General features: G+C 35.9%; 2 protein-coding genes across 4 annotated transcripts in view; one reads left to right on the top strand and one right to left on the bottom strand.

Annotated features, from left to right (window-relative positions):
* Positions 1-26,748, bottom strand: part of ASB3 (ankyrin repeat and SOCS box containing 3) — a 93,726-nt gene that overhangs the window by 62,748 nt on the left and 4,230 nt on the right. The window lies entirely within an intron of this gene.
* On the top strand, positions 22-25,638 carry ERLEC1 (endoplasmic reticulum lectin 1). Of its 3 annotated transcripts, XM_037528075.1 has the most exons (14): positions 22-448; positions 5,437-5,541; positions 6,634-6,714; positions 7,530-7,607; positions 7,740-7,803; positions 8,356-8,390; positions 10,294-10,517; positions 10,610-10,739; positions 14,686-14,847; positions 15,460-15,519; positions 18,135-18,259; positions 20,896-20,973; positions 21,276-21,351; positions 24,746-25,638. In XM_037528075.1, exons 1-14 carry the CDS (start codon positions 287-289, stop codon positions 24,815-24,817), a joined length of 1,452 nt encoding a protein of 483 aa, XP_037383972.1. In that variant the 5' UTR covers positions 22-286; the 3' UTR covers positions 24,818-25,638. The 3 variants fall into 3 exon arrangements, with proteins under 3 accessions (XP_037383972.1, XP_037383973.1, XP_037383974.1); XM_037528076.2 differs by lacking the exon at positions 20,896-20,973 and having other exon boundaries at positions 127-448; XM_037528077.2 differs by lacking the exons at positions 20,896-20,973; positions 21,276-21,351 and having other exon boundaries at positions 158-448; positions 24,746-24,808.

The following is a 26,748-nucleotide window of genomic DNA, read 5'->3' as shown; positions in this document are numbered from 1 at the left end:
CAGCCGACTGCGGCTGCGAGCAACGCGCGACGCCCGGCCGGCCTCCCGGCTTCCGTAGACGGCGGCCCGCCGGCCCCGGATGTTGATGCGCGCTGCCCCGGAAGCGGGGGCGGAGGCCCAGGGGGCGGGGGCGGCGTTGCCGGGCTCTCCGGAAGGAGACGTGGCGGCGGTTGGGTCCTAGGCTCCCCGGGCGCTTAGCAGTCCCGCCGCCGCCCCTCCTCCCCGCCTCCTCCCCTCTGTGAGCTGAGGAGGTTGTGGCGGCGGCTGGAGACGTCGGCGGCGGAGGATGGAGGAAGGAGGCGGCGGCGCGCGGAGTCTGGTCCCCGGCGGGCCGGTGTTACTGGTTCTCTGCGGCCTCCTGGAGGCGTCCGGCGGCGGCCGAGCGCTCCCCCAGCTCAGCGACGACATCCCCTTCCGAGTCAACTGGCCCGGCACCGAGTTCTCTCTGGTCAGTGCCTTCTCGAGCCCCGCAGCCATCTCTCTGCCTCTGACGCTAAGGGTTCGGCCCCTCGCCTCAGCCCTCCACGCTTTGCCCGCAGGACCTGGCCAGGCGCGTGCCTCCCTCCCTAGCCCAGCGCTGTCCTTGCCCCGCGTTCATTCATACGGCAGGTGTTGCGCCTGCTCTGCATGTGGATGCGCTGGCCGCGGGAAGCGTAAGGATCCAGCGCTCACCTGCTCGCCTCTTTGTAAATCTGTGTCACTAGATCTTGCTTTTTCCTAGATCGCGCTGCGGTAGCTAGAAGCAGCTTTCAGAGACCCCGCCGGGCGCACACATTTCATCTCTTTGGAGAGTCACACTCGCAGCCCTTCCTGTGCCGGTAGCCCTCGCCTTCGCCTTCAGTATGACACACCACCCTATTCACACGCCCAGTTGTGCTGCAGATACGAGTTCTCTCATATGCGCTTTGCAAACAGACACATACATGCACATAATACGCACAGCCCTTTTCCCTTCCAAGGTGTTCTGATTGGGTTATGAGGCCGTGAGATGTCAGTGACGCTCTTTGCAGAATTCCTTGTCGTTTTGATGCATTGCCATGGTTATTTAAGACACTAGGACATGAAATGTTAGGATCAGTTTTCCCGCAGTGAAGAACCTATGACCTCTTCGGAATGAAAATTTGCAGTCCCTCTGTCTTTGGGGAGTAGACTGCTGAAAAGTCTTCCCCTGCAGTAGCAACTGCAGACCAATAAAAATTTTGCCTTCATGATACTTGATATATAGTGATTAATTCATTTAGTTTAAATTGAAGTCCTGGAAAATGCAAACTTTTTAAAAATATCCTTATTCCTCTTACATGCAGTTATTCAACTTGGTATTTTATTGTGTGTAAGTCGTTGAAGCATAAATAAGTATTACCCTTGTTCCAAGGTTTGAATAATGGATGTCGTCATTATCACAACAGTTTTTTGTGCAAATACTGGTTTTTTGCTAGTGTTTCACACCTGGTTGTTTCTCCACCTTTGTTTTCAGTTTCCCCACCTTTGTTTTCAGTTTCCCCATTCTAGTAGTTAAATGGTTCTCAAGTTTTTCTAAATAAATATTTCTCTGGTAAGCCAGGTTTTTCTTTGCATTATGCCATGATGTTGATATATTAAAAAAAATATATAAAAATTTGTTTTAAATCAGATACATCAGTAAGCGTTTGGTGAGAATACTTTAGTCCAACCTCTGTTACTGTTTACAAGACCACGCTTGGAATGAACGGGAATGTGGTCATTAAAATTTTTTACTCTTGCATCTATGTGTGAGTGTGTGTGTGTTTTACTTAAATATAAAAGTGTGCTGATAATGCAGTCCTGAAAATTTGCTAACCCATACATGGATGATGAAAACAGATCTCTTTAGGGGTTACTTTCAAATTGTCATTCACTTTTCTTTCTGGCACTGTTTGCTCCATCAAAAAATGTTTCAGAAAAATACCCAAGTATTAGTGTATACCATACCAAACTTTCACATATCACCTATCAATTTTACTTTGAAGTGTCACTTTAATTACTTTTCTTTGACATTGCAACATAATCTAAGATAGGCACATTTGAAGATTTGGGAGTAATTTTTTCTTTTTAGTTTGAGAAAAATGTAAGAGATGATATTCTATGAGTGGACAAAAGGTCTATGACACACAAAAATAATGTAGAAGAGTAATTTTCATTGGTCTTTTGATGTTTTTTAAAATAATTTATGTGTGTTTCTTCTGATATCTTTAAAATACTTTTATAGTCTTAAATCTCTACACTTCATGTAATTGAATCTGCTGCCCCCTCATCTGGCACTGCTTTTTTTTTTTTTAGTGGATAAGTTGATTGGACATTTGTAGATATCTAAGCAACTGCATGAACTAGAAGGGCTTTTATCCCTCTGTCATCTGAAATTAGAACAGACTGGATTAAAAGATTTTTTTTAGCTTTAAAATTCTTCTGCATTTTAAGTCAGTATCCTATGTCTTCCCATAACAGAACAATATATATTCTTTACAATTTTGCTTTCACATTACGTAGAAAAAATATTAAGCAAAAAAAAAAAGTGTATATTTACATAAAATGTTTGTTTACTGGTTTCTTTTTTTAAAAAAAGATTATTTATGCATACAAGAACTGGGGTACAGGCCAGAGGTGTAGGGAGTGAGAGGATTCACCATAGACAGAGTGGGAAACAGAACAGGCAGATCGACTGAAATAGACTGCTGAGGGGAGCAGCGGCCGAGACATGAGAGGTCTGCTGCGCCATGTGGGTAGCTCCCTGGCCGGGGATCCAACTCGTGTTGCAGTGGCTGCAAATAGCCCCATAGGCTGTGTCCCGAGCCCTTGCACCACCAGAGAGGGCCTGTTTACTGGTTTCTTGCTTTAATTTTGTTTCTATATATGTTTTTTCCTTCTGAAATAACGTGTCATTAGTGTTCAATTGCTCCTTGCTTCATAGAGTTCATGGATTTCACCAAAACAAAACTTCAAAATTAATTTTCTCTCTACTTCTTTTATTTATATAGAAGTATATTCTCAGTCAGAAATTTTCCCCATACACTATGCTTGGGAACTATAGCGACCAGCTCCATGGTACCATGATGTTGTATATGTTGAGAAGTTGCACCACTGAATTATTTTACAGCCTCTCCCAGAATAGGGATTCAGTCTCTCATTCTCTAAAGTTTTGCAGATTCATGTCAAACTTGGAAAATTTCTGCCATGCTAAAATATTTTTATAGTTCTTTAACCTTAAAGTACCCAGACCCTTTTGATTAACTTCATTAAATTAAAATCTGATTTTATCAAATCATTAATATTACCCTTTAAAATACTTTTATAGTCTTAAATCTCTTTAAGAGATACTTTAAGGTGTTTAAATACTTTAAGGTGTTATGTAAAACAAGTTTTTTATCCTCTTTATAAATGATCTTTTCAGTAACAACCCATTACCATTATTGAAGAGTCTATAATCTTTAAAAATGTTAACAAAAGCTGATTTGAATATGTTAAAACATTTAAGAACACAACAGTCTATTTGGGTTTATTCTGGCCTGTGCTGCTCACTAGCTGTATGGACAAATTAGTTAAGCTCTGAATTTTGGTTTCCTTTACTGTAAAGTGAGGACCAATGAACCTATTAAGTATAACGGACTTAAAACATCATTCTGTATAACTAACATAAATGGCTAATATTTACTGCTTTTTTGTTGCTTTTATTTTCTTGGGGTGACATGCTATAACTTGCATTTGTGTTTAAGATGATGTTAATAGCAAATAGTAGTATGGTTTAGAGTTGTTATTGTTCAATTAAGAAAAGAACAAATGTACTTAATGTTTCTTTTCTTGCTAAAGATAGCCAGATATTTTAGTGGTTTCACAGTACTGTCAGACGGGAAAGATTGAGAGTTGAATTATCACAAAACATATATAGACTGTGAAAAATACCTTAGTAGTTAGTGACATGTTTGCTATCACTAGGGAGAGTGTTTTTTTTAATTAAATATCAGTTCTATTAATCAAAGTGGTCATTTGAATTATGTTGGGTCATATTGGTTTGTGAATGTGCTTGAATGCCTCATGATCTCACTTACATGGAATTTTTTTCCATCAGATTCATAGAACAAATTCTATGAAAAAATTCATAGAACAGATTGGTTGACAAAAGTGGAGGAGGGATTACAAAATCGGGGAGGGGGATCAAACACTACAAATTTTCAGTTGTAAATAAGTCATGGGGGTGTAATATAAAGCATGCCAACTATTCATACTGTATTGCATATTCAAAAGTTGCTAAGAGAGTACATCTTAAAAGTTAATCACAAGAAAATGTGTTTATGTGATGATTACTTTGCAATATATGCAAACATTGACTTACTATATTGGATATCTGAAACTAATTATGGCAGTTGTATATAAGTTTTTAGAAAATAATTTATCCATACATTATCCACATGTGAAAACCACTATATTCAAGTTTCCCATACAACAAAATTGAGGGTATGTTCTTGAAGTCTATAGATTCTCGCAGTAGTAAAAATTGTTAAGGAGTAGTATTCTATGATGTTGTATCTATGAACATTCATTGCCTCTTAGTACTTTTTTTTTTTTTTAAAGATTTATTTATTTATGCATACAAGAGCTGGGGCACAGGCCAGAGATGTGGGGGTGGGGGATAAGAGGATTCGCCAGAGACAATGGGGAACAGAATAGGCAGATTGACCGAAGTGCATTGCTGAGGGGAGCAGAGGGCGAGACAGGAGAGGTCTGCTGCGCCATGTGGGTTTTTCCCTGGCCGGCCAGGGATCAAACTTGTGCTGCAGAGGCTTCAGATTGCTTCACAGTGCAGTGCTTAACCCCTCGCGCCACCAGGGAGGTCCCCTCTTAGTATTTTTTTAATCCATACTTTAACTTCAGTTTGTTGCATTACGCCTTTTTTCTTTATACTTCACACTTTATTTTTGATCCCTTTTCTATATTCTGTTGTAACACCAGAAGAAAATTTGTCATCCTCATGTTGTCATTAAAAATTATGTAGAGTCAGGCCTCTGCTGGTGGCGCAGATGGTTGGGCGCCTTGCTGTGAAGCTGTCTGCAGCCTCTGCAGCGCAGGTTCAATCCTAGCCGGCTGGTGAGGGTCCCACATGGCGGGACCGCTCCTGTCTCGCCCGCTGCTCCCCTCAGCAGTGTATTTCTCAGTCTGCCTGTTCTGCTCTCTGCTCTGTCTCTGGTGAATCCTCTCACCCTCCCTCGCATCTGGCCTGTACCCTGGTTCTTGTATAAAATAAATAAATCTTTAAAAATAAATAAGTAAATAAAATAAAAATTATGTAGAGTCATTTCCTTACCTTTGGAAATATGTTTTAAAAATCCTCTGTTGAAATGATGAATTAGTTTGATCTAGGACTAAAAGTTACTTAGTGTGATACAGTTTAGCTAGAGAAAGTAACATATTGTTTTGTTCTGTTTATAGCCTACAACTGGAGTTTTGTATAAAGAAGATAATTATGTCATCATGACAACTACACATAAGGAAAAATATAAATGCATTCTTCCCCTTGTGACAAGTGGGGATGAGGTAAAATTTTATAAATATATTGATAATCCCTATCAACATATTGCAACCACATACTTTAAGATAAAATCAATGGACAGATTTTACAATAATTCTATTTTACCATAAAAATAGTAATCACTTTATTATCCCCCAAGTCATTGATTTTTGCAGTTCAACTTGGAACCACTTATTGTTTTTGAGTGAATATCTAACTCCACACTTGCTTGCCTTTATAGAAATAAAGGTTTTGAAACAAGAAACAATTTTTATGTGTATGTGACATTTTTTATTCGAAGTTTCTAATAAACAAATAGGTATCTTACTCTTTCTCATTACCTTAGCTCATGCCCATTTCTTCTACAGAAAATGCACTAGCTGTCCCCTATCCATATTTCAAGGCAATGTCTTTTTTTAAGATGAAACAGGAGAGGCAGCATGGTAAAATGGAAAGGATACCAGTCTGGGAACCACGAGGTTGAGGTATAGGCTATAGTTAGCTGTAAAACCTTGAGCAAATTTGAAACTCTTATTCTCTACTCAGTAAGTTTAGTGAGCCAATTACATATTATTTTTATAATTTGTAAAATGGAAATATTAAAATCAGTGCATGTTTTCATAGGTTTGTTCAGATTTAAAATCTGTGAAAGATAGCTGTCCATTTCATTTTGTATTAAACCTCAGAATTCAAATACACATACATGCAATTATACACATATATGGCATTCAATCTGAAATGTAAAAATATATAGAATGCTGAAAAGTATCTTAAACTTTTCCAATATATTTTATACACAATTCAACTATTCTGAGACTTTTTCAGCTAGAATTTGTTTGGATGCAAACATTTGAAAATTCTGAAATAGGTATATAAAAATTGCTCCAGAAATTGATTTTCTAAATTATTAGTTTTCTAGATTACTCTGATTCGCTATTTCATACCTCAATTCTTTAAAAAGAAGAGAAATATACCATAGAGTCTTTTTAAAGATTTTTAACCATTTCCCTCTTTCATTTCCAAGCATATGTGATTTAACCAATGAATTAATATCCAAATAGTAGAGTTGGGTAAAGTTCTAGAATAATTATAAGTATTAAACTCCAGTTCTTTCTTAGGAGGAAGAAAAGGATTATAAAGGCCCTAATCCAAGAGAGCTATTGGAGCCACTATTTAAACAAAGCAGTTGTTCCTACAGAGTATGTATTTTTTCATTTACTTAATATAACTAGAAAGTAAATTTCAAATAGCCAATATGACCTTAAAAATAATTCAGCAATTTTTCTTTATTATGTTCTATCAGATTGTTAGCTGCCTAATAGTATTTTAGGTTCTAGTATAATATATGTAGTAGAAGCCCAATAATACTAATGTTCAATAATACCACTCACCAAATTGCTTTGAAGATTGTTCAGATCAACAGGTATTCTTATGTATAATTTTAATATTAAAAGTGCTAATTATTGGGCCTCCCCGGTGGCGCAGCGGTTGAGCGCTGGCTTGCGGAAGCTGCCCTGAGCCTCTGTGGCGCCGGTTCGTTCCCTGGCCGCCAGCGAGGGTCCCACATGGCGCACAGACCTCTCCTGCCGCCACCGCTGCTCCCCTCAGCAGTGTGCTTCGTCACTCTGCCTGTTCTGCTCTCTGCTCTGGCTCTGGTGAGTTCTCTCACCCTCCCCTGCTTCTGACTGTACCAGTGCTTTATTTATAAATAAATAAATCTTTAAAAAAAAAAGTGCTAATTATTATTATTTAGGCTTTGTAGAAAATGATTCTAAGCCAGGTGAGTATAGACTCAGGTATATCTATAATATACTTCCTTTATGAAACTTCCACATGTAGAGCTAATTAGTGAAAACAATGAATGAAATTCAGAAACTATCTTTTTCTGAGACAAAATAAATGTCAAAAAAAACTTACACTAAATCTTGGGGGAATCAACTTAACTACTTAAATTATCAGAAAGTAGTTCAATTGAGTTTTGTGGTGTTTGTTTAAATACATCCATCTTTCTTAGATCGAGTCCTATTGGACTTACGAGGTATGTCATGGAAAACACATTCGGCAGTACCATGAAGAGAAAGAAAGTGGTCAGGTATGTTTTTCTTCAAAACATGAAGTATAGAACATAACTTGAGAACTTTAATAATGAGATTAATATTTTATAGCTTTATTCTTCAAAAATATTTTGCAAAATACTTACTACATCTTTATTTTTTTAATATAGAAAGTAAATATTCACGAGTACTACCTTGGGAATATGTTGGCTAAAAACCTTCTGTCTGAAAAAGGTTTGTTTCTACAGAGTGATTTTACAGTTTCAAAATAAATGTATACATTGGAATGTAAAAGATTTGGTTGAAAATTATATGACATCTAAAATAAATTTCTGAACAACCCCTTAGAACACTAAGTATGGTAAGATAAAGATGTTAGTTATATTTATATAGTACTAGTCTTTTGCTTGGTGTAAGCACTTTTTATATATGGATATAGGCATATAAGTGTATCCCCCAAATTGTGAAATATTTCTATTGTATATTCAGTCACTAGCTTAAGATTAAATTTTTCATTGAGATAAAAATACTTCAAAAGAAAATTGTTCTGGCCAATTTTTATGCCTGAAATAGAGTATCTCCTAGGTAAAAATGTATATTAAATATGACTATCTTTTCAAACAAAATAACTTCAAGGAAACTAAAAATAGCGTGATAAAATTATGTATGTTTTGGGTCTTTTTTAGAAATACGTTTTAAGGTTGATTAGAAACTTAGTCTTCTGTATTTTATATATGCCACTGGTAATTCTTTACATTTACCTTACTCTTTTATATTGTTCCGTAGAACAAGAAGCAGAAGAAAATGAAAAATCAAAAGAGGCAAGTGACAAATGTTTATTTTTCACTTTTAAAATCTACTGTGAATGAAGCATGAATTAATACAACTTAATTGACAAACTATATATTCTTTCACTCTCAGAATCTTCAAAGGAATAGGGCAAAGAAAACACAGTATTTAAGCCTTTCTGAGAAAAGTTACCCTGTGATATTTTTATTTTAAGATCATACAAAAACATTAGCAAACATTTATCTGGGAAAGTTTCTGTATTGTATATCACCTCTGTGCTTAGCATTGGTTCCCTCTAAGTTGGAAACAATTATAAGAGCTTTTGCATTGTTTCTATTGTTTGGTCCCCTTCTCCTGTATGTAGAACAGATAACCTATATATGCAAGTAACAGCTGCCAGACTGCAAGCATCTTAAAAGCAGGGACTGTCTTCTATCTCTTTATCCCGCAGTGCAAAGTAGAGTGCCAGACATAATGTAGGCACTTCATAAATGACTGAAAAATAGGATTATTTAAAAAGAATGACTCCTTAGGGTGCCCATGTAATTCAAGGAATTACTGAATCCTAAGAATATCCGTAGGATTTAAATAACTATTGACAGAGGATATTTCTATAAGTGATTTCTCATTATAAGGGTAATTTTATTAGAAGTAAAGTGAAATGACAAAGGTTTTAAAGGTTACTTAAAAGGGATGCCTGTAACTTAAAAGGGTGGCTTTGGTGGGGGGTAGGGGATTGATAAGCTAAGTATAGAGACACATAGCATTGCTGTTTTAAAAGATTTTAATTTTACAGACTACCTTTGAGATAAAATATTTATTTACTGTGACTCTGGAGAATAGCAAGATGGAATTCAAAGTGTGAAATGATAAAGGAAGAGGAAGAAAAGGGTAAGGGAAGAAAACTAACATTTATTGAGCCCCAAATATAAGCCAGATACGGTGCCAGGCATATGACAAAAGGTAATGCTTAATTCTCCCCACAATCTTTGACTATATATTATTATTCAACTTTACAAATGACAAAAATTGAAATTTCATCAAAGTCATAAACAAAATAGTATATTCAAAGCTTGGATTTAATTCCAGTATTTTCTAATTCCAAAGACTGGCATGAAAATAGCATATAGGAAATCTCAAATATTTTTCCCTGAAAACATTTATTCATTGAGTGTTTGGACATGGCACTGACAGGGTACCAAAGTGATACAAGATGAGCTCCCTGCCTCCAAAGAGCTTGCTTGGAGATATTAAAATGTTCACATTAGATTTTTCTTGTGTGTATGTAGACAAGTGTATGGGAGCTAACTCCTTAAGAATCCTTCTGAGGTGATCATCTTTAGTCCCCATTCCATGGAAAATTTCTTGTATTTTGCTGACCTTGAATAGACGTATATGAGGGTTATATACTGTATGTCTGTTAATAATAACAGGGAAGAAGAATAAACATTAATAAACATTAATGGACCAGTACAATGTTTAGATTATAGTTTTTTGCTCTGTGGTCCCACTTTTTAACAAATCAGACTTCAAACATAGAATCTTAAGACTGCCATTCACTGATGGTTTAGTCAAGAAAGTTCTGATTAGTATAGTAAGTTCCTGTATTTTAGCTTCTCTCTTTCACACTGTTAAAAATAATTCATATTAATCATGGCCTTTTATATAAATGTATACTTACTCAGCTTTTTAATTTTAGCACCTAATAAATTTTTTTCTTTTTGCTGTATTGAGCTAGCTCTAAAAATATTTGTTTGCTCAAATAATAACTTATGAATCAAAAGACTATTAGAGGGATAACACAGAAAATATAGAGAAGTTTCTTTCAATTTATAAATAAAATGTAGTTTATTTCTTTCAGAATAAGTGCTTCTTTCATCCTTACCCCTGCCTCCATTTCTAATAAGAGGTCTGTCTTATACTCTTTTTTTTAAGATTCCCACTAAAAATATCGAAGGTCAGATGACACCCTACTATCCTGTGGGAATGGGAAATGGTACACCTTGTAGTTTGAAACAGAACCGGCCCAGATCAAGTACTGTGATGTACATATGTCATCCTGAATCTAAGCATGAAATTCTTTCAGTAGCTGAAGTTACAACTTGTGAATATGAAGTTGTCATTTTGACACCACTCTTGTGCAATCATCCTAAATATAGGTAGGATGTGGGTTTAATATTGCAAAAATAAAACGTACTCATGTCTTAAAAGTCTGTGTTCTTAGCCTTAATGCTTTGTCCTTATTGAACAGATTCAGAGCATCTCCTGTGAATGACATATTTTGCCAATCACTGCCAGGATCACCATTTAAACCCCTCACCCTGAGACAGTTGGAACAACAGGAAGAAATACTAAGGGTGCCTTTTAGGAGAAATAAAGAGGTATGAGTATTATCTTAACAGTATTTTCTCAGTGCTTCATTTTCCAACTTTCAGAGCATTTATTAATTTGTTTATTGTTTCTATAGTAAGTAGTAGTAACTTATTTCCTCACTCAAAACTTTTTTTTTTTTTTAAAGATTTATTTATTTATACAAGCACTGGGTATAGTCAGAAGCACTGGGTACAGTCAGAGTCAGAGGGGAGAGCAGAGCAGGTAGACTGACCAAGTACACTGCTGAGGGGAGCAGTGGGCAGCAGGAGAGATCTGCACGCCATGTGGGACCCTCACCCAGCGGATGGGGATAGAACCGGCACTACAGAGGCTGCAGGCAGCTTGGCAACCCAGCGCTCAACTGCTGCGCCACCGGGGAGGCCCCTCACTCCAAACTTTAAATTCCAATTCTGTTAATTCTTTCCCTATTCTGGTACTTCTCAGAAATTCTCAGCATTCTCTTACACTCATGACTTCCTAATATTTTAAGGTTTGACTTCCTATTCAGGTAGTTTTAATTTTTACCCAGGGACTGGGATTCCCAGCTAGGCCTCTAAAAAATACACTGTAGTGCCCATCTTCTAACACTATTTTTCAACCCATTGCTCTTTGTTATCAAACTATTGAATAACATTCTTCAGAAACTTCTAAATTCTCTGGACATAAATATAACTTCATCTTAGTAGCATGCAACACTGAACATTTGAAACCTGAACTCTTTCTCTTCCCTTTACTTCTCTAGTTCTTTTCTCTTTGTACTAATTCTTTCTCTACATCCTGCCTCTTAAAAATGTGGTAGTCCCCATGGTTCTATCTATACTTGCCTTCTCTTCTCACTGTGTGGATAGTCTCTTTAAGTAAACTCAAGAACTCATCCATGCCCATTCTTTCAGCTTTCATTTATATGCCCAGGAGTTCCAAATATACATGTTCAACACTGACCTTTCCCCTGACTCAAATCATAGTCACAATAATTAGCACATATTGAGTCTTAACAGTTATTATCTAATACTCTCAAAAAGAAAAAAATAAAACTACAAGACCTTTATAATCCCCCTTAGATTAGGAAACTGAGGTTCAAAAGGGGAAGTGACAAGTAACGGATTAGAAATTAGAATCAAAACTGGTAGATTCTAGAATCTGACCTCTTCACCATTTCTCTGTATTCCTTCTGTTTTGGAATACTGCCTTCCTTCTTCATATGCCTATTGAACATAGCCACATACATTTTGAATCATCTCAAACTGACCATTTTTTCTCTTTTTTCACATGGACCCTTTTCTTGTCTTCACCATTTCTTTTAAAACACTGTGTTCTACCCATTTGTCCAAGTCACGAGCCTAAGTCATTTTTCTAACCTTTCTCTTGATACATCTCTAAGTCTAATCACTCACTAAAAGCTATGAGTATTATCTTCTAAATACTTTCCAGGGCCTCCCTGGTGGCACAGGTGGTTAAGCACAGCACTGTGAAGCTGTCCCCAGCCACTGCAGTGCCGGTTCCATCCCCACCGGCTGGCAAGAATTCCACATGGCAAGCAGACCTCTCCTGTCTCGCCCGCTGCTCCCCTCAGCAATGTATTTCGTCAGTCTGCCTGTTCTGTTCCCTGTTCTGTCTCTGGTGAATTATCTTACCACCCACGCATCTGGCCTGTACCCCAGCTCTTGTATAAATAAAAAATATATCTTTAAAAAGTAAATAAACAAACAAATAAATAAATACTTTCCAAATTTGTCCTGTCATTAGTTCAGGACCTCATCATTTCATAGAACCAGAAACTACTCTCCTCTTATCTTTGGATATTTGGATATATATATTCTCTTCTTCTTCTGTTACCTTACCCTCTCCTCTATAGCTGATGAACTTCTTTATTCTTGAAGATGTGTTTCCAGTGTCACTTTGTAAATGAACCAGGACTTCTAATAGATTGCCCCAGGAAGAAATAAATGTTTTCTCTCCTGTGGTCCTGTATTATATTCATTCTTTCATGATACTTACATGGTTAAAATTGGTTACTTTTTTATGGTTCTTACATTAAACTGGAGAGAGAACAAACCATGCTTTCTCTACTTTGGAGTTTCCTTGTATGATAACTGGTAATCTGTAAATTCTTAATAATGGTTTAATTAATATTTATGTTAAATTAATAATTGCAGCTAAATTAACATTTAGCGACAAAGCCTACTTCTCCCCTTCCTATTGAGTACTTATTAAGTGCCTGTTGCATAAGTACCTACTGGGAACTTAAGCACAAGTACAGCTGGACTCTTTGTGGCTACTGTGGACACAGCATTGTGTTAGGAGAGAAAAGGTGTCTTAACATTAATCTGCAGTTTGATTTGAAATGCTATTTTAAAAGTTAAAAATGAAATTCTTTTTTGGTCTTATCCTTGATAGTAATTAATTGACAGATACTCAAGAGTCAGCTTGATCACAGTGAGCTTCATAAATCCCAACCTTACTATAGGTCTTTGAATGTACTGAGTTATACATAAAAGTCAATGTCCTTTCAATAAGTAGGAAACCATATTGACAATCTTTGCCCTTCCTTAGCATTGCATAAATGGTTGATGAACAACAACAGCAGATGAAAAAAGGAGATAACATGTTCCACTCTGCATTTACTGGGAACCCTTTTATCATTAAATTTTTTAATTATTTTATTCAATTATAATTATATTTCCTCAGGTCTCTACTCACTGTCAATACCCAGTTAACCACAAAAATCTAACTTATTTACCTCTTTCTTAGCTATCCTCTTCTCTCCAGCCTACCTCTGTCCCCTCTTATTTAGAGTCTCTGACTTGGGTTACTATAATTCCTAAGTTGTCTCCCCACCTCCAGATTTGCCCTACTATTCCTTATTCCCTGCCACTGCTAAAGTAATTACTTAAAAATATGGCCATGCCATGTCTTTGCCTAAAAGCTCTAAGATAATATCTAAACTTCTTAGCATTATGTAGTTTTCCACTATATAGTTTTCCACCTGCTTATTTCTCTAGTTTTATTTATTTATTTTTTTAAAGAGGCATGTATTTTTATTTATTTATTTATTTGTTTTTGTTTGTTTATACATGCACTGGGTACAGTCAGAAGCACGGGAGGGTGAGAGAATTCACCAGAGCCAGAGCGGGGAGCAGAGCGGGCAGAAGGACCGAAGTACACTGCTGAGGGGAGCAGCGGGTGGCAGGAGAGGACTGCACGCCATGTGGGTCCCCCGGTGGCCGGGGCAGCTATGGATCGAACCGGCGCCGCAGAGGCCGCGGGCAGCTTCACAGACCAGCGCCCAACCGCTACGCCACCGGGGAGGCCCTATTTCTCTAGTTTTAAATACCAGGCCATACCCCTACATCTTTGCTCTTATTCTTCCAGTTCACATGCATATGCATATATAAACATAAAACACATTTACGGTTGTTCATATAAATCACAAATTATTCACATTTCAAGAATTAATCAAGAGTTTTTTCCCTTTGTGAAGTCTTAATTCTAAATTCTTAATCAAAAATCTCTTGAATCATCCCTACCCCTGTGAATCTGCTTTTCCCAGCTCCCTTCTTAGTTGGCATCTTCCTTACTAATTGCAGGTTCCTTCAGTCCTGCTACATTTGAATATTTATAACTAATACTCATATTCACACTCCCTTTGTTCCTCTTTACCCTGCTTGTTGTCCTTCCCCATAGTAACCAAATTTTCCAAAGACACGAAACCTAACAAGTAACAAAGTTCTTAATAATGAAGCAAAATTATAGGTTAAGACTGGATGGAACTAACATTTATCTAGAAACTTGTACTATTAAGTTTTGCAAAATTTTCTGAAAAGTACATTAAAAATGAGTAGACAATGTTATTTTCCAAGTTTTTTTCACAGTTTGGAAAATAGTAACTTAAATGATAACTAGAAAAATTTAAGTATGGTGTGGAAGCTCTTAAACATGTATGTTTTATTTTAGGAAGATTTACAATCAACTAAAGAAGAGAGATTTCCAGCAATCCATAAACCTATTGCTGTTGGTTCTCAGCCAATGCTCACTGTTGGAACAACCCACATTTCCAAATTGACAGATGACCAGCTCATAAAAGAGTTCCTTAGTGGTTCATACTGTTTTCATGGGGTGAGAAGTGAATTTAGGTTTATTTATCTTACATTTTTTACTTGTCAATTATTTAATCAAGGGGCACAAGCAGCACTGAGCAAAATTTTTGTCTATAGGGAAATGATGGGATGCTGAAAACTTCCCAGTAGACATTTTCTCTGTGCATCTTACTGTTAATATTATCTAATCCGTAGCCTTTGTAGTGTTCTCTTTATTCACAAGCCAAAACTTGACCTGTACTTAACAGAAAAAAATACATAACTAAGTTGTGTGATTCTGGTTGGTTGCTAGAATGAATGTCAATGATTGCATCACCTGCGTTTTAGTTATATAGTAATCATGTTTAAAAGTTAAGTTGACATCTGCAAAGGTGAAATTTTCTCCCATACTTAGAGTTCCAATGGGAATTTTCATTTTATTTTATTTTACCAAGGACGTATAAGTTGTTTTCTGTGTTTAGCTATTTTTTTTTTTTTTCATTTCTCGGTAATGTGTAATTTTCAACCACACAATTGCTATTACTTATTTTTAAAATCATATATATTTCCATCACTGTCATATCGCAATATTGAGGCAGGCCCCAATTCCCCTTTTTCTATATATAACTTGATCTTTTTTTTTTTACTGTAGGGTGTTGGTTGGTGGAAATATGAGTTCTGCTATGGCAAACATGTACATCAATACCATGAGGTACAGATTAACATTTATATCATTCTACCACTAGGTGGCTTAAAGTTTTTAAAAAATTTTGTGGGAAATAAGAGAAGGGGTATTAGTTTTAATTATGAGAGGATTTTAATATGGAAATGCTCATCAAAGTATCTCTAAATTCTAGAAAATAGAAATTTCCATGTTGACTAAGTCTGTTATATTAACATGTTTGTTAACTACCTAGATTCTAGTATTACTATAAGCTTAGAAAAAGAGTAAGTTTAAAAAATGCTAACAAGTTTTAAGATTACCCATTATTGGCTTTTTACTCTCTTACTTTAATTTTACAAATCAGATAGTTTATTCTCTCACATTGTTAAATTCTGAAGATTAAGTCCCAATAATTTATTTGTCCTATCTTTACTTGCTAAGACAAACTGCTACATTGAAGGCAAATTTTAATTAATAAGTATTAACCTTCCTGCTTTAAAAGGCTCCTTTTGTCCACTAAAAGAAATGATGATTAGTAATTAAAAGATACTGTGTTGCTCTCTTGAGATGTTTTGAGCTCATCTTAAATTCCAAGATGAATCACACCAGGAACAATCATCAATTTACCTTCCACATTTAAAGTAACCCAAATTTATCAGGCATCCATAAACAAGGACACTTTTTTTCTTCACCTAAAATTGAAATGTAACATTTCAATATTGTTTCCATTTATTCTTGCTGCTTTGCAGATTTTTTAATGACATTTATTAATACAGAAAAAAGACAATAATAGTATCATCTAACTACAACCCAGATAAAACTCAGTGGCTTTTCTTAAAGGAACTATATATCTGAAATTTTAAAGAAAAAGTAAAATTCTCCTTCCAAAAACAACTGCATTTAACAATTTCTTAGTTAACCTCCACAAGAAAGAAAATGCGTGCGTATAAATGTTGGTATAATTTTTTTTACTTATACAGAAAGGTTAATACAAAATGCACTACTCTGTACTTGTTCTATTCACTTAGTATCTTGGGGATCTTTCCATGCCAGCAAAACTGATCTCATTCTTTTCAACAGATACAGAGGATTATGTATTTAACCAGTCCTCTACTAATGTACCTTTAAGTTGTTTCTAGCTTTTCTTCTGATAGCATCTTAGTGAGCATTTTAGATAGTCCCATTGGGGAACTTTTCTTTTTTTAAGATTTATTTATTTATGCATACAAGAGCTGGGGTATAGGCCAGAGATGCGGAAGGTAAGAGGATTCACCACAGACAGAGTGGGGAACAGAACAGGCAGATTTGACCGAAGTTCACTGCTGAAGGGAGCAAAGGGCGAGGCAGAAGAGGTCTGCTGTGCCATATGAGTTGTTCCCTGGCTGGCCAGGGATGAAATTCGTGCTGCAGAGTCTGCGGGATTGTTTTATAGTGCAGTGCTTAACCCCTTGAGCCACCAGGGAGGCCCCATATGGGAACTTTTGTAAATACATTTATAGAACACTTTTCTAGCAATGTATTTGGTCAAATTCTATGCATACTGAACAATTAACTTCCAGTGTGTGTTGGACTGTTTATATTCCCATTATCATTGACTATTTTCTGTGTACTCGTCAACCCTAGACTTCATCAAACTTAATTTAGCGAAGGTCATATAATAAAAAACTTTCTAAGGGACCCTGCTGTGAGACTTGGGATATATAAAAATAATAATAGCTAGTAGATATAGTGCTAAGTGTGTACCAGGCACTGTTCTAAATACCTTACATCTATTACCTTACTCAGTCCTCATAATGCCCTGAAAGGTGTTATTCCAAACTGAGGAAACAGAAGCAAAGATTTAATAACTTGCATAAAATCATATAGGTAATAAATGGTGAAACATAAACTCAAATCTAGGCAGTGTTGCTCTATATCCAACTTCTTGAACATTTCACTATGCATTTGCCTATCCATCTAGGAACTTGCAATTTAGTTGGTAGAAAAAAATGTTTTCTTTAACTAGGCAGCAAGCTCCCTGAGGGCAGTGGTTGTGCCTGTTTCCCATTGTAATGGTTTTTAATTCTACTGGTCAAATGTGTATTAGTACCCAGTGTGGTGCCCTGCATAAAAAATGAAGACGAAAATGGAGGGGCAAAAAGGGCATAAAAGAGAGAATAGAAGGAAGGAGAAAAAGGAAAAAAGGAAGCCCACAGATGAGACAATATATAATGTTTAATAGATAGGGAGGGGGGAGTGAAATGGGGCAGAGGGTTTCTGAACAGTCTTAATATCAATACTAAAATAAGCGTGGTGTCAAATGAGTAGTGTCAAAACCAGTTATAGCTTGAAGGTTTGCATTTAAAAGAGAAGAAGTAGCCAGGAACGTCTCCAAGAAGAAAAAAATTGATCATACTGATAGGGGAGGAAGGAAAATAGAAGAGTCAGATATACTACAACTGGAGCTAACCTGACTAAAAAGTAGTTTCATATTTCAGAAAAACGAAAGAGTAAAAATAATGAACTCAAATTTCTACTCCTCCACTTTGACTAACATTTTACATCTAAATACAGATATCCAGGCAATATAGATGAGGATAAAAAGATTAGCTGATAGGTCACTAGTATAAATGTCTACTTGATAATGTCAAGCATATATTATCAAATATTTTTTTCATACATAGGACAAGGAGAGTGGGAAAACCTCTGTGGTTGTGGGGACATGGAACCAAGAAGAGCATATTGAATGGGCAAAGAAGAACACTGCTAGAGCCTATCACCTTCAAGACGATGGTACCCAAACAGTCAGGTACAGATCAATTTTATTTGTCATTGAGTCTGATTAGTAGAATATTTAAAACTCAGAATATTGAAAAACATGAAATTTATAAAGTTAACATCTCTAGTCAGTTTTTTCAAGGACATACTTTAGCCTAGATTTGTTTTCTTGGGGAAGCAACACAGTATATGAGAGGTAAGAGCACAGTTTCTGGAAATAGAGTACCTGCATTCAAATGCTGGCACTTCACTTACTACTGTAGGAGCAAAGAGAAATTTCCTTTTACTCCACTGGGTTCTGCTCAGGCTGGTCAAGCAATCAAATTGCATGCTAGTAGGAGAAGACCAACTAGTAGGAGAAAAGAACAAAATTTAATCACATACATGTGGAAAACGCCCATGTATATAAATTCTAAGGCTGTTGGGGCATCCTGAGCTAAGGAATAGGGTGGGAGCCTGGGACTTCAGGGAGAGATAAGGAAGTCACAAGAACGGGAAACAGTGACTCATGGAGATGATCAGATACCCTGTGATTAGATGTATCCCTGCCATTAGATAAGTTTCTCCAGTAGAAATGTTACTTCTGATAAAAATCCTAATTCTGGGTGATAGTCCCAGTTTTCATTCTTTTAGATAATTAAAAAAGGGAGTGGTAAGTTTCTTAAGAGCCTGGAGGGTCTCAACTGACCTCAGTTCAAAGTAGTCCTTATGCCAGAGTTAATTGTTACATGGTTAACTTTAAAAAACAACTTTTTTTCTTTAAGCAATTTAACCTTAAACTATTTGTATACAAAGGAATAATAGTACAAAGGAATAATAAACATCAGATGTTAAAGATGTAGGGACAGAGCAAAAATTTCCCCCTGCCCAGAGGGGTCTTCTCAGGCCTGCTCTGGACATCTTGATGAGGTCTTGTCCTGCACACTGTCCTGCACAAACTAAAAAAAATTTACATCTCATTTTTTTTATCTAGTTGTATATGCTTCTTAGGGTTGTTGTGGCATGTAAATAAGGTGATTCTTGTAAAGCACAATGCCCAGGCAATAGTATGCAGTAAATCCTGGCTTATTGCCTTAAACATTGGGCAGTGGAACAGTCATGAGTGGCGATGGTGTTCATGATAATGGGTCATTTCCAGGTATTTGGTCTGAAGCTATTAGAATTTGCCTCTTCCTATATAATATTTATCTCTTTCAAGTTATTGAATTCTACTTGAAAATACTCTAGCATGTCCCTTCATTATTTAAACATCATGAGGTAGTGGTTGAAAATAGTTGAACAGTAACTTCTTGGAAAACTAACTCACATCTCTCTTGGTCTATATAGGTATATTTTGTTGGTATCACCGAGGTAAATTAATGTCTTGTTTCCCAAGAATAACTGAGCTTTAGCTTTTATTGAGTGAATTTTAAATTATTCATTCTTTTTCCCTCAGTGTTAACTTTGTCCTTCCTACCATAGATAGTATTGAGAGACCTGGTTTTCAATGTGCTGACCAAAATCAGACTTAGCAAAATTAAGAAGTAGGCATTTATTTAACTCTTATAATATACTGTTTAGTATACTATTTTTCTTGTGCTTATATATGTTACATGTGAAAATAGCTCATGGTATCATGTAACAAGTAATGAAGCATAGGAGTGTGAGATTAGCAAAAGTAAAGCTTTTTCAGATCCTCTTCATTTGGAATGTATCACTTGACCTACACTCCACCATAGTACTACCTACAAAATGGGGCAGAGCTGGAGGGAGGCTGGGAAGAAGAGGGGAAAAAAAAACTGTTCTACAATGTAAGTAATATGTAGAGCTGGGGAAATGGTTAACTTTTTTCTTTTAAACAATTTAACCTTAACTATTTGTATACAAAGAAATAATATGCAAGTTGAAGATATAAGGGCAGAGCAGACATTTCCCCCAGCCCCTCTGGATTCTTATGCCTGTCAAGTATTTAAATTAACATTAGACAAATTAGTAGGAGAAAAGAATAAATTTAATTACATACATATGGAGAATCCACATGGGTGTAGATCTTAAAAGCTACTGGAGCAAAATGTAGGTGTATGTCTCCTGAACTAAGAAGTGGCAGAGGGCACTAGGGCTTCAAGGAGAGAGATGAGGAACCCATGATAAAGAGCAGATGCTCAGTAATTAACTGTTTACCTTGCCATATCAATAGGTTTCTTAGAAAGGTTACTTTGATAAAAATCCTAATTCTGGGTAATTACCCCAATTTTCATTCTTCTAGGTAGATAAGGGTGTGGCGGGTGAAAGTTTATCATGAGCCTAAAGGGCCTCAAGTGACATCAGGTCAAAATAATACATATGCCAAATGTATTTCCCCCTACTCCACTCGGTTCTTCTCAGGCTGATCAAGCAATCAAATTGCAGGCTAGTAGGAGAAGAGGGAGGCCTGTCTGAATATTTGGGGAGGCCTGTCCTTCAAAGATTATTCTTAACTAAACCACTATGAAGTATCTAAGCTTTTTATTCTCTTTATAGATTCTGAAAGACTTTCTCTGTGATATAACCCTAAAGATGTAATTTTTTTTAAAGAGTCTTTTTAACTAATGCAAAACTGATCCCTCTAACCTGCTAATCCTATGTTTGCAGTTTCTCTAAGTTAGCGAAGCTTTAGTTTAATAAAGCTTATGTGTTTCTCTGATTCAGGATGGTGTCACATTTTTATGGGAATGGAGATATTTGTGATATAACTGACAAACCAAGGCAGGTGACTGTAAAACTAAAGTAAGTTGGACCATCAAATCATGCTTTAAGCATTTCTCTTCATATGTTTCCAATTGACAAGAATTCATACAAATATGAGTAATTACATTTATAATAAGTTATAGATTATTTTTATTGTCATAAAATTACTTTTTTTATTCTAAACTACTAAAATTGTCATTATTATGATAATTACTAAATTATATTATTTCAGCTATTATATAGGGCCGCTAACATGGGATTTCTGTGTAGCTTAACAAGAAAATAATTCAAAGTAATCTCGTATGATTTGGGCAATATGTTAAAAGTACTCTCTGTTTTAGGTGTAAAGAATCAGATTCTCCTCATGCTGTTACTGTATATATGCTAGAGCCTCATTCCTGTCAGTATATCCTTGGGGTAAGTGAAAAAAGTAATACTCAAGAATTTAGTTGGAGGCCATGTTTTAATTTTTACCATTAAGTCTAGAAAGGGCCTTTGGTACTCTCCAAAATTTAATATAACCCCCCATATCACCTCTGTAAAAGCTGACTTTTTTTTTAAATTGAGGCTTAATTTATGTATAATAAAATGCAAAGATCCAAATGTTGAGTTTGATGAGTTTTGGTATATAATTATCACCCCAAGCAAGGTGTCTGTCACTGCAGAAAATTTTTTTATGCCCATTTTCCTGTCAAGATCTCTCGGTCCCAAAGATACCCCCATTCTGACTTTTGATGCCATTATTAATTTTGCCTCTTAATTCCATGTAAATGTTATTTATGTAGCATGTAAATTTTGTGCCTAACCTCTGACTCAGCTTCTCCTTCAGACTAAGCCGTGTTGTTGCATGTGTAAGTACTTCATTCTCTTTTGTGTTACTGGACAGTATTTGTTTTATATACCGCATTTCCTTATCCATTCTTCTATAGACATATGGATTTTATAAATAAGACTGCTATGAACACTATTCTTTTTTACAAAAATAAAGTCTTCCAGTAGTCGTATTGTTGTAGAGCAACCCCGATACAAAATTGGGATTAACTCAGGACATTATTTCCCCCTAACAATATGTTTTCATTTCTTTTGAATATTTACCTAGGAATGAAATTGCTAAATCACAGATTAGATGTATTTAACTTTTAGCAAATATGTCTCCAAGTAGTAGTAGCATTTTACATCTACCAGCATTGTGTGAGTTCATTTGCTCCACATCCTCAAAAACATTTGTTACTGTCACTCTTTTTTTTAATTCCTGAAATTAGTAATGTTAATAAGTTACTAATAAGTTAAAAAATGACATTAAATATGCATTATTATATATCCTCCATGCCTATCCCTGTGTGATAGGTAAAGAGTGCTGAATATAATAGGAAATGATATATTTTCCCAAGTGGAGAAAAAAAATAAAACCAATCTGATAGAACAATCAAGTGCATAATTTGAGAAATAAAACAAAAAAAAAAACTAAAATGCATAACTCTACATGGCAAAATGCAGAGGACTAAGTGAAAAGTATGAGAAAAAAATTGATAAATAGTAACTAGTCCATTTGAAAGAGCAGCAATCAATGGGCCATTATGAACGTGTGGTCTTTTTTTATTTTAACCATTTTAGTGGTTTTAATTTATGAAAAATGGTATGAGGAACTTCTCGTGGTCATTCTTGTATCTTTTGTAAAGTATCTGGTCAAGTCTTTTTAAAGAAAAAAAATTACTCTGATATTGAAACAGGAACATAGACTTTAGGCAGGACTTTTGTAATGAGTGTTAAAACTATCACAATAGGAGAGAGAGCTAACTCATCTCCATGTACTGCAAAGACAACTAGGATATATAGATAAGAAGCTTAATGATGGAGGCTGTAAGTGGATGAAAAAAAATCACAAAAAGGAGATATCAATGGTAGAGAATTCTTACTAAATAACATGATTATTGATAAAGGCAAGTCAGGATTATCCTTTATCAGAAGCTGAGAGATGAGGAATTTGACTACATATGAAGAGTGATTAGATACTATGGATAAGGGGTTCTCTCTTAAACTGATTTATCATGATTTTTGCTATAATTAGAGATTTTTGCTACAATTGGGCTGGACAGAGCCCAAGGGGAAAAAAAGGTACTGTTGAAAAAGGAGCCTGACTATGATTTTGTGATGTAGAGACTATCAATCTTTTACCAATTTTTATTGTTTTCATTTGCCTTCTTATTGTTCATTTCTAGGAGTTATATTGCATATCCCACCCCCATCCCTATACAGACATAACTTCCCTATTCTTAGTATCTTTTAATGAGCAAAAGTTTATTTTATTCTTTTAAGATTTATTTATTTATGCATACAAGAGCTGGGGTACAGGCCAGAGGTGCAGTGGGGTGAGAGACAGAATGGGGAACAGAACAGGCAGATTGACCAAAGTACACTGCTGAGGGAGCAGCAGCTGAGTCAGGAGAGGTCTGCTGCACCATGTGGGTTGCTCCCTGGCCAGCTAGGGATTGAACTTATGCTGCAGAGGCTTCAGATTGCTTCATAGTGTGGTGCTTAACCCCTTGCACCACCAGGGAGACCCCAAAAGTTTATTTTATGAAGTTCATCTTATCATTTTTTCTCTTTCAAGCAAATGATTTTTTTTAGTTATAAGAAATTTTGCTACCCTAAAGTCACAAAGATTTTATCCTGTACTTCCTTCTGGAAATTTTATGGTGTTGCCTTTGGTTATGTTATGACTAAAGGAGATTTTCTTTGTACTTATCCTGGTTGGACTGAAATGAACTTCTTAGATTCATGGATTGATATAATTCATCAATTTTGGAAAATTTTGACCATTATCTCCTCATAAATTTCTTCTGTCCCTTTCTCTCTCTCTTCTCCAATTAAACATGTTAGTTTGAGGGGCCTCCCTGGTGGTGCAGCAGTTGAGCGCAGCGCTGTGAAGCTGTTCGCAGCCTCTGCAGCACCAGTTTGATATCAGCCAGCAGGCGAGGGTCCCACATGGCATGGCAGACCTCTCCTGTCTCGCCTGCCTGCTCCCCTCAGTCCATCTGCCTGTCCTGCTCCCCAAACTCTCTCTGGTGAATCTTCTCACCCTCCCACGCCTCTGGCCTGTACCCCAGCTCTTGTATAAATAAAATGAATCTTAAAAAAAAAAAAAGTTAGTTTGAAATTATCCCAAAAATCTTCCCTAATCTTTCTTTTATTCTCACTTTTTCTTTATTTCAATATGGGTCATTTCCTTTAACTATTCCCTGATTCTGTTTCTCTGCAGTGTCAGTCCTGCTCTTGAATGAATTTATCTCTTGTACTTTTTTATTTCTAATATCTCCATGTAGTTCTTTTTTGGGTTTTCTTTTCTCCAGAAAGTATATAACCATTTACACTTATTTTCTACTTTTCCCGCTATTTCCTCCATATTATAATTATTTTAATATCTGATCATTTCAACACCTGGCCCATGTTTGGGTTATACTTTCTTAGCCTTTTGTTTTAAATTGTACAGATAATTGTTTTGCTATAACCTTCTAATTTATGTTATATAATATCTAACTGTATTCCCCCTTTATCCTTATCCTTTACTCTTTCAACTCTGACCTCTTTACTTACATATAAAAAGTCTTCTCTACCTATCTGGTATTTTTAATATGAAAGACTAAAAATTCTTTTTCAGAAAGCTCAGTTTGTAGAAATAACATTGGATAGTTTATCCAAAACAAGGATTTATATACATTTACCAATTTTTTATACATTTATTCATTCAGCAGACTAATACTGTATAAAGTAGACAGCAAGTTTTTAATTTTTTTTTGTTGTTGTTCTTTAGGTTGAATCTCCAGTGATCTGTAAAATCTTAGATACAGCAGATGAAAATGGACTTCTTTCTCTTCCCAACTAAAGAATAATAAAATTCAGAGAAAGAAAATGTTGAAAGTCTTGACGATTTCTGTCTGACCATGTGTCTCATTATAGACTTCTCAGCCTTTGGACTTCATCTAAAGGATCATATAAAAGGACTCTTAACCACTTTGTGAATATATATGTGTATATAAGAGGTTATTGATAAACTTTTAAGGCAGACATTTATGTCACTTTTTTCATTTTTGTTGTGTCTTATAAACTGATTGTGTTTTTCTTTGGCTTGGATAATGTGATTCCAAAATAAATCTCATCAACGCAATTAAAAGTCCAACCTATTGAAATGTCATTAATTGTTACACTTTTGAAAGTTTTCAAATAATAGCTTTATTATGTAAATTACAGTATATATAAATAGTTAATGAAGTAAAAATAATGCAGAAATTGATAGGCAGTTGTTTAAATAAGAGACTATGTAAAATATGTAAATTCTAGTGCTTGAAATCCTTCCAAATTTTTATCTAGCAACTTCCCTCTACCAGGTATTGTATTAGAAATTGGGCACATAGTAGATGCTGGTAATCTCGAGAAAATCTTACTTGTATAGGTTGCTTCTTTCACAGAACTTTTATCTGTTTCTCCTTGATAGGAAGGAGTGTGTTTTTTCCCAAACTGTGTACCTGGTGTAGATGGTCAGTGATGATACTCCTGACCAAGAGTGGTTCACTCTAACAAAATACACCATTCCGGCTAGGCTTTGTACTTGCCTACATTGCACTACAGATTTTAGATAGGGGCAGTTTTACAGCACAATATTTATTTTAATGTGAATAAAATGTCCATAAGCAGTGTTGTCATGTAGTCAATGGCAGGTCATGCAGTTCCTTTATTTTTTCCATTCCCCTGTTGCACACTACATTGTATTATCATGTATATACCTGAGTAAGGACATTAATGTGGCCATAAAGTACCTTATTTTCCCTCCTTTTCAGCAGTTCTGGCCAAAGATATTTTAGTTTGGGGAAAGATTAATACAGTTAACTCTTGGGAGGACTTAGATTTTTGTGGAAAACACATAAAGATAATTCACTTTAAATTCAAACCTCGGTGCACTCTCTTTAACTTACTTTGTTGTTGTTTTAAGATTCATTTATTCATTTTTGCATAGAACTGGGGTATAGGCCAGGGGTATAGGCCAGAGGCACGGCCTATTGGATTCACCAGAGACAGAGTGGGGAGCAGAACAGACAGATCTACTGAAATACACAGCTGAAGGCAGCAGCGGGCAAGACGGGAGAGGTCTGCTGTGCCATGTGTGGGTTAGCTCCCTGGCAGGGATGGAACTCAGGCCACAGGGGTGATAGAGCTGTGATTTAACCCTTACACCACCAGGGAGACCCCCTCTTTAACTTACTTTGTAATCCAGGACAGCTCAATTGACCTCTTTGAGGTCACTTTCCTCTTTTGTTAGAGAGATCACTTCATAAGGTGGCAACATCAGTGCATTTTCACTTTATGTAAAAAAACTTAACTCCAGTAGTTGACACTAGATTCTCAACAAATATTAGTTTATAGCCTCATATTTCCCTTGTCACCTATTAGCATAAGATTAGACACCAAAGCCATTAGGTTCATTTCTTTAGTAAATTATACGATCATATTTATTATATCAGTGATTTAAGACAAAATTACCTTCACGTGAGATTATAGGTATAAGTGGAGAGGGAGTTAGAATTGTGTGAATTCAGTGCCAGAGAACACTTTAAGAATGTTTAAAACAAAGAAAGAAGTCTTTAAAACAATACTGAAATATTACAGTTCACCAAAGATTTTTAAAAATAAAAATCATAATTATTTCAAAGTAAAAAGTAAAAAAAAAAAAACAATCCAAAGCCTTATCTTGCCATCACTTGTAAATCTTGGGTCCCCTTGGATCTATGAAGTCACATTTGATCTCCAAATTGTTTACTG

The sequence above is a fragment of the Talpa occidentalis genome, unplaced genomic scaffold (assembly GCF_014898055.3).
Source record: "Talpa occidentalis isolate TD23 unplaced genomic scaffold, MPIMG_talOcc4v2.1 talOcc4.5, whole genome shotgun sequence".
In the NCBI taxonomy this organism is placed as follows: Eukaryota; Metazoa; Chordata; class Mammalia; order Eulipotyphla; family Talpidae; genus Talpa; species Talpa occidentalis.
The sequence above is the reverse complement of the archived record's forward strand: the minus strand, read 5'-3'. Positions and strand labels throughout refer to the sequence as shown.

Excerpts from the sequence above, each read along its gene's own strand:
- ERLEC1 (XM_037528075.1), top strand. The coding sequence starts at position 287 with ATGGAGGAAGGAGGCGGCGGCGCGCGGAGTCTGGTCCCCGGCGGGCCG. Across the intron at positions 449-5,436 it reads CCGGCACCGAGTTCTCTCTG|CCTACAACTGGAGTTTTGTA; the intron begins GTCAGTGCCTTC and ends TTCTGTTTATAG. Across the intron at positions 10,518-10,609 it reads TGCAATCATCCTAAATATAG|ATTCAGAGCATCTCCTGTGA; the intron begins GTAGGATGTGGG and ends CTTATTGAACAG.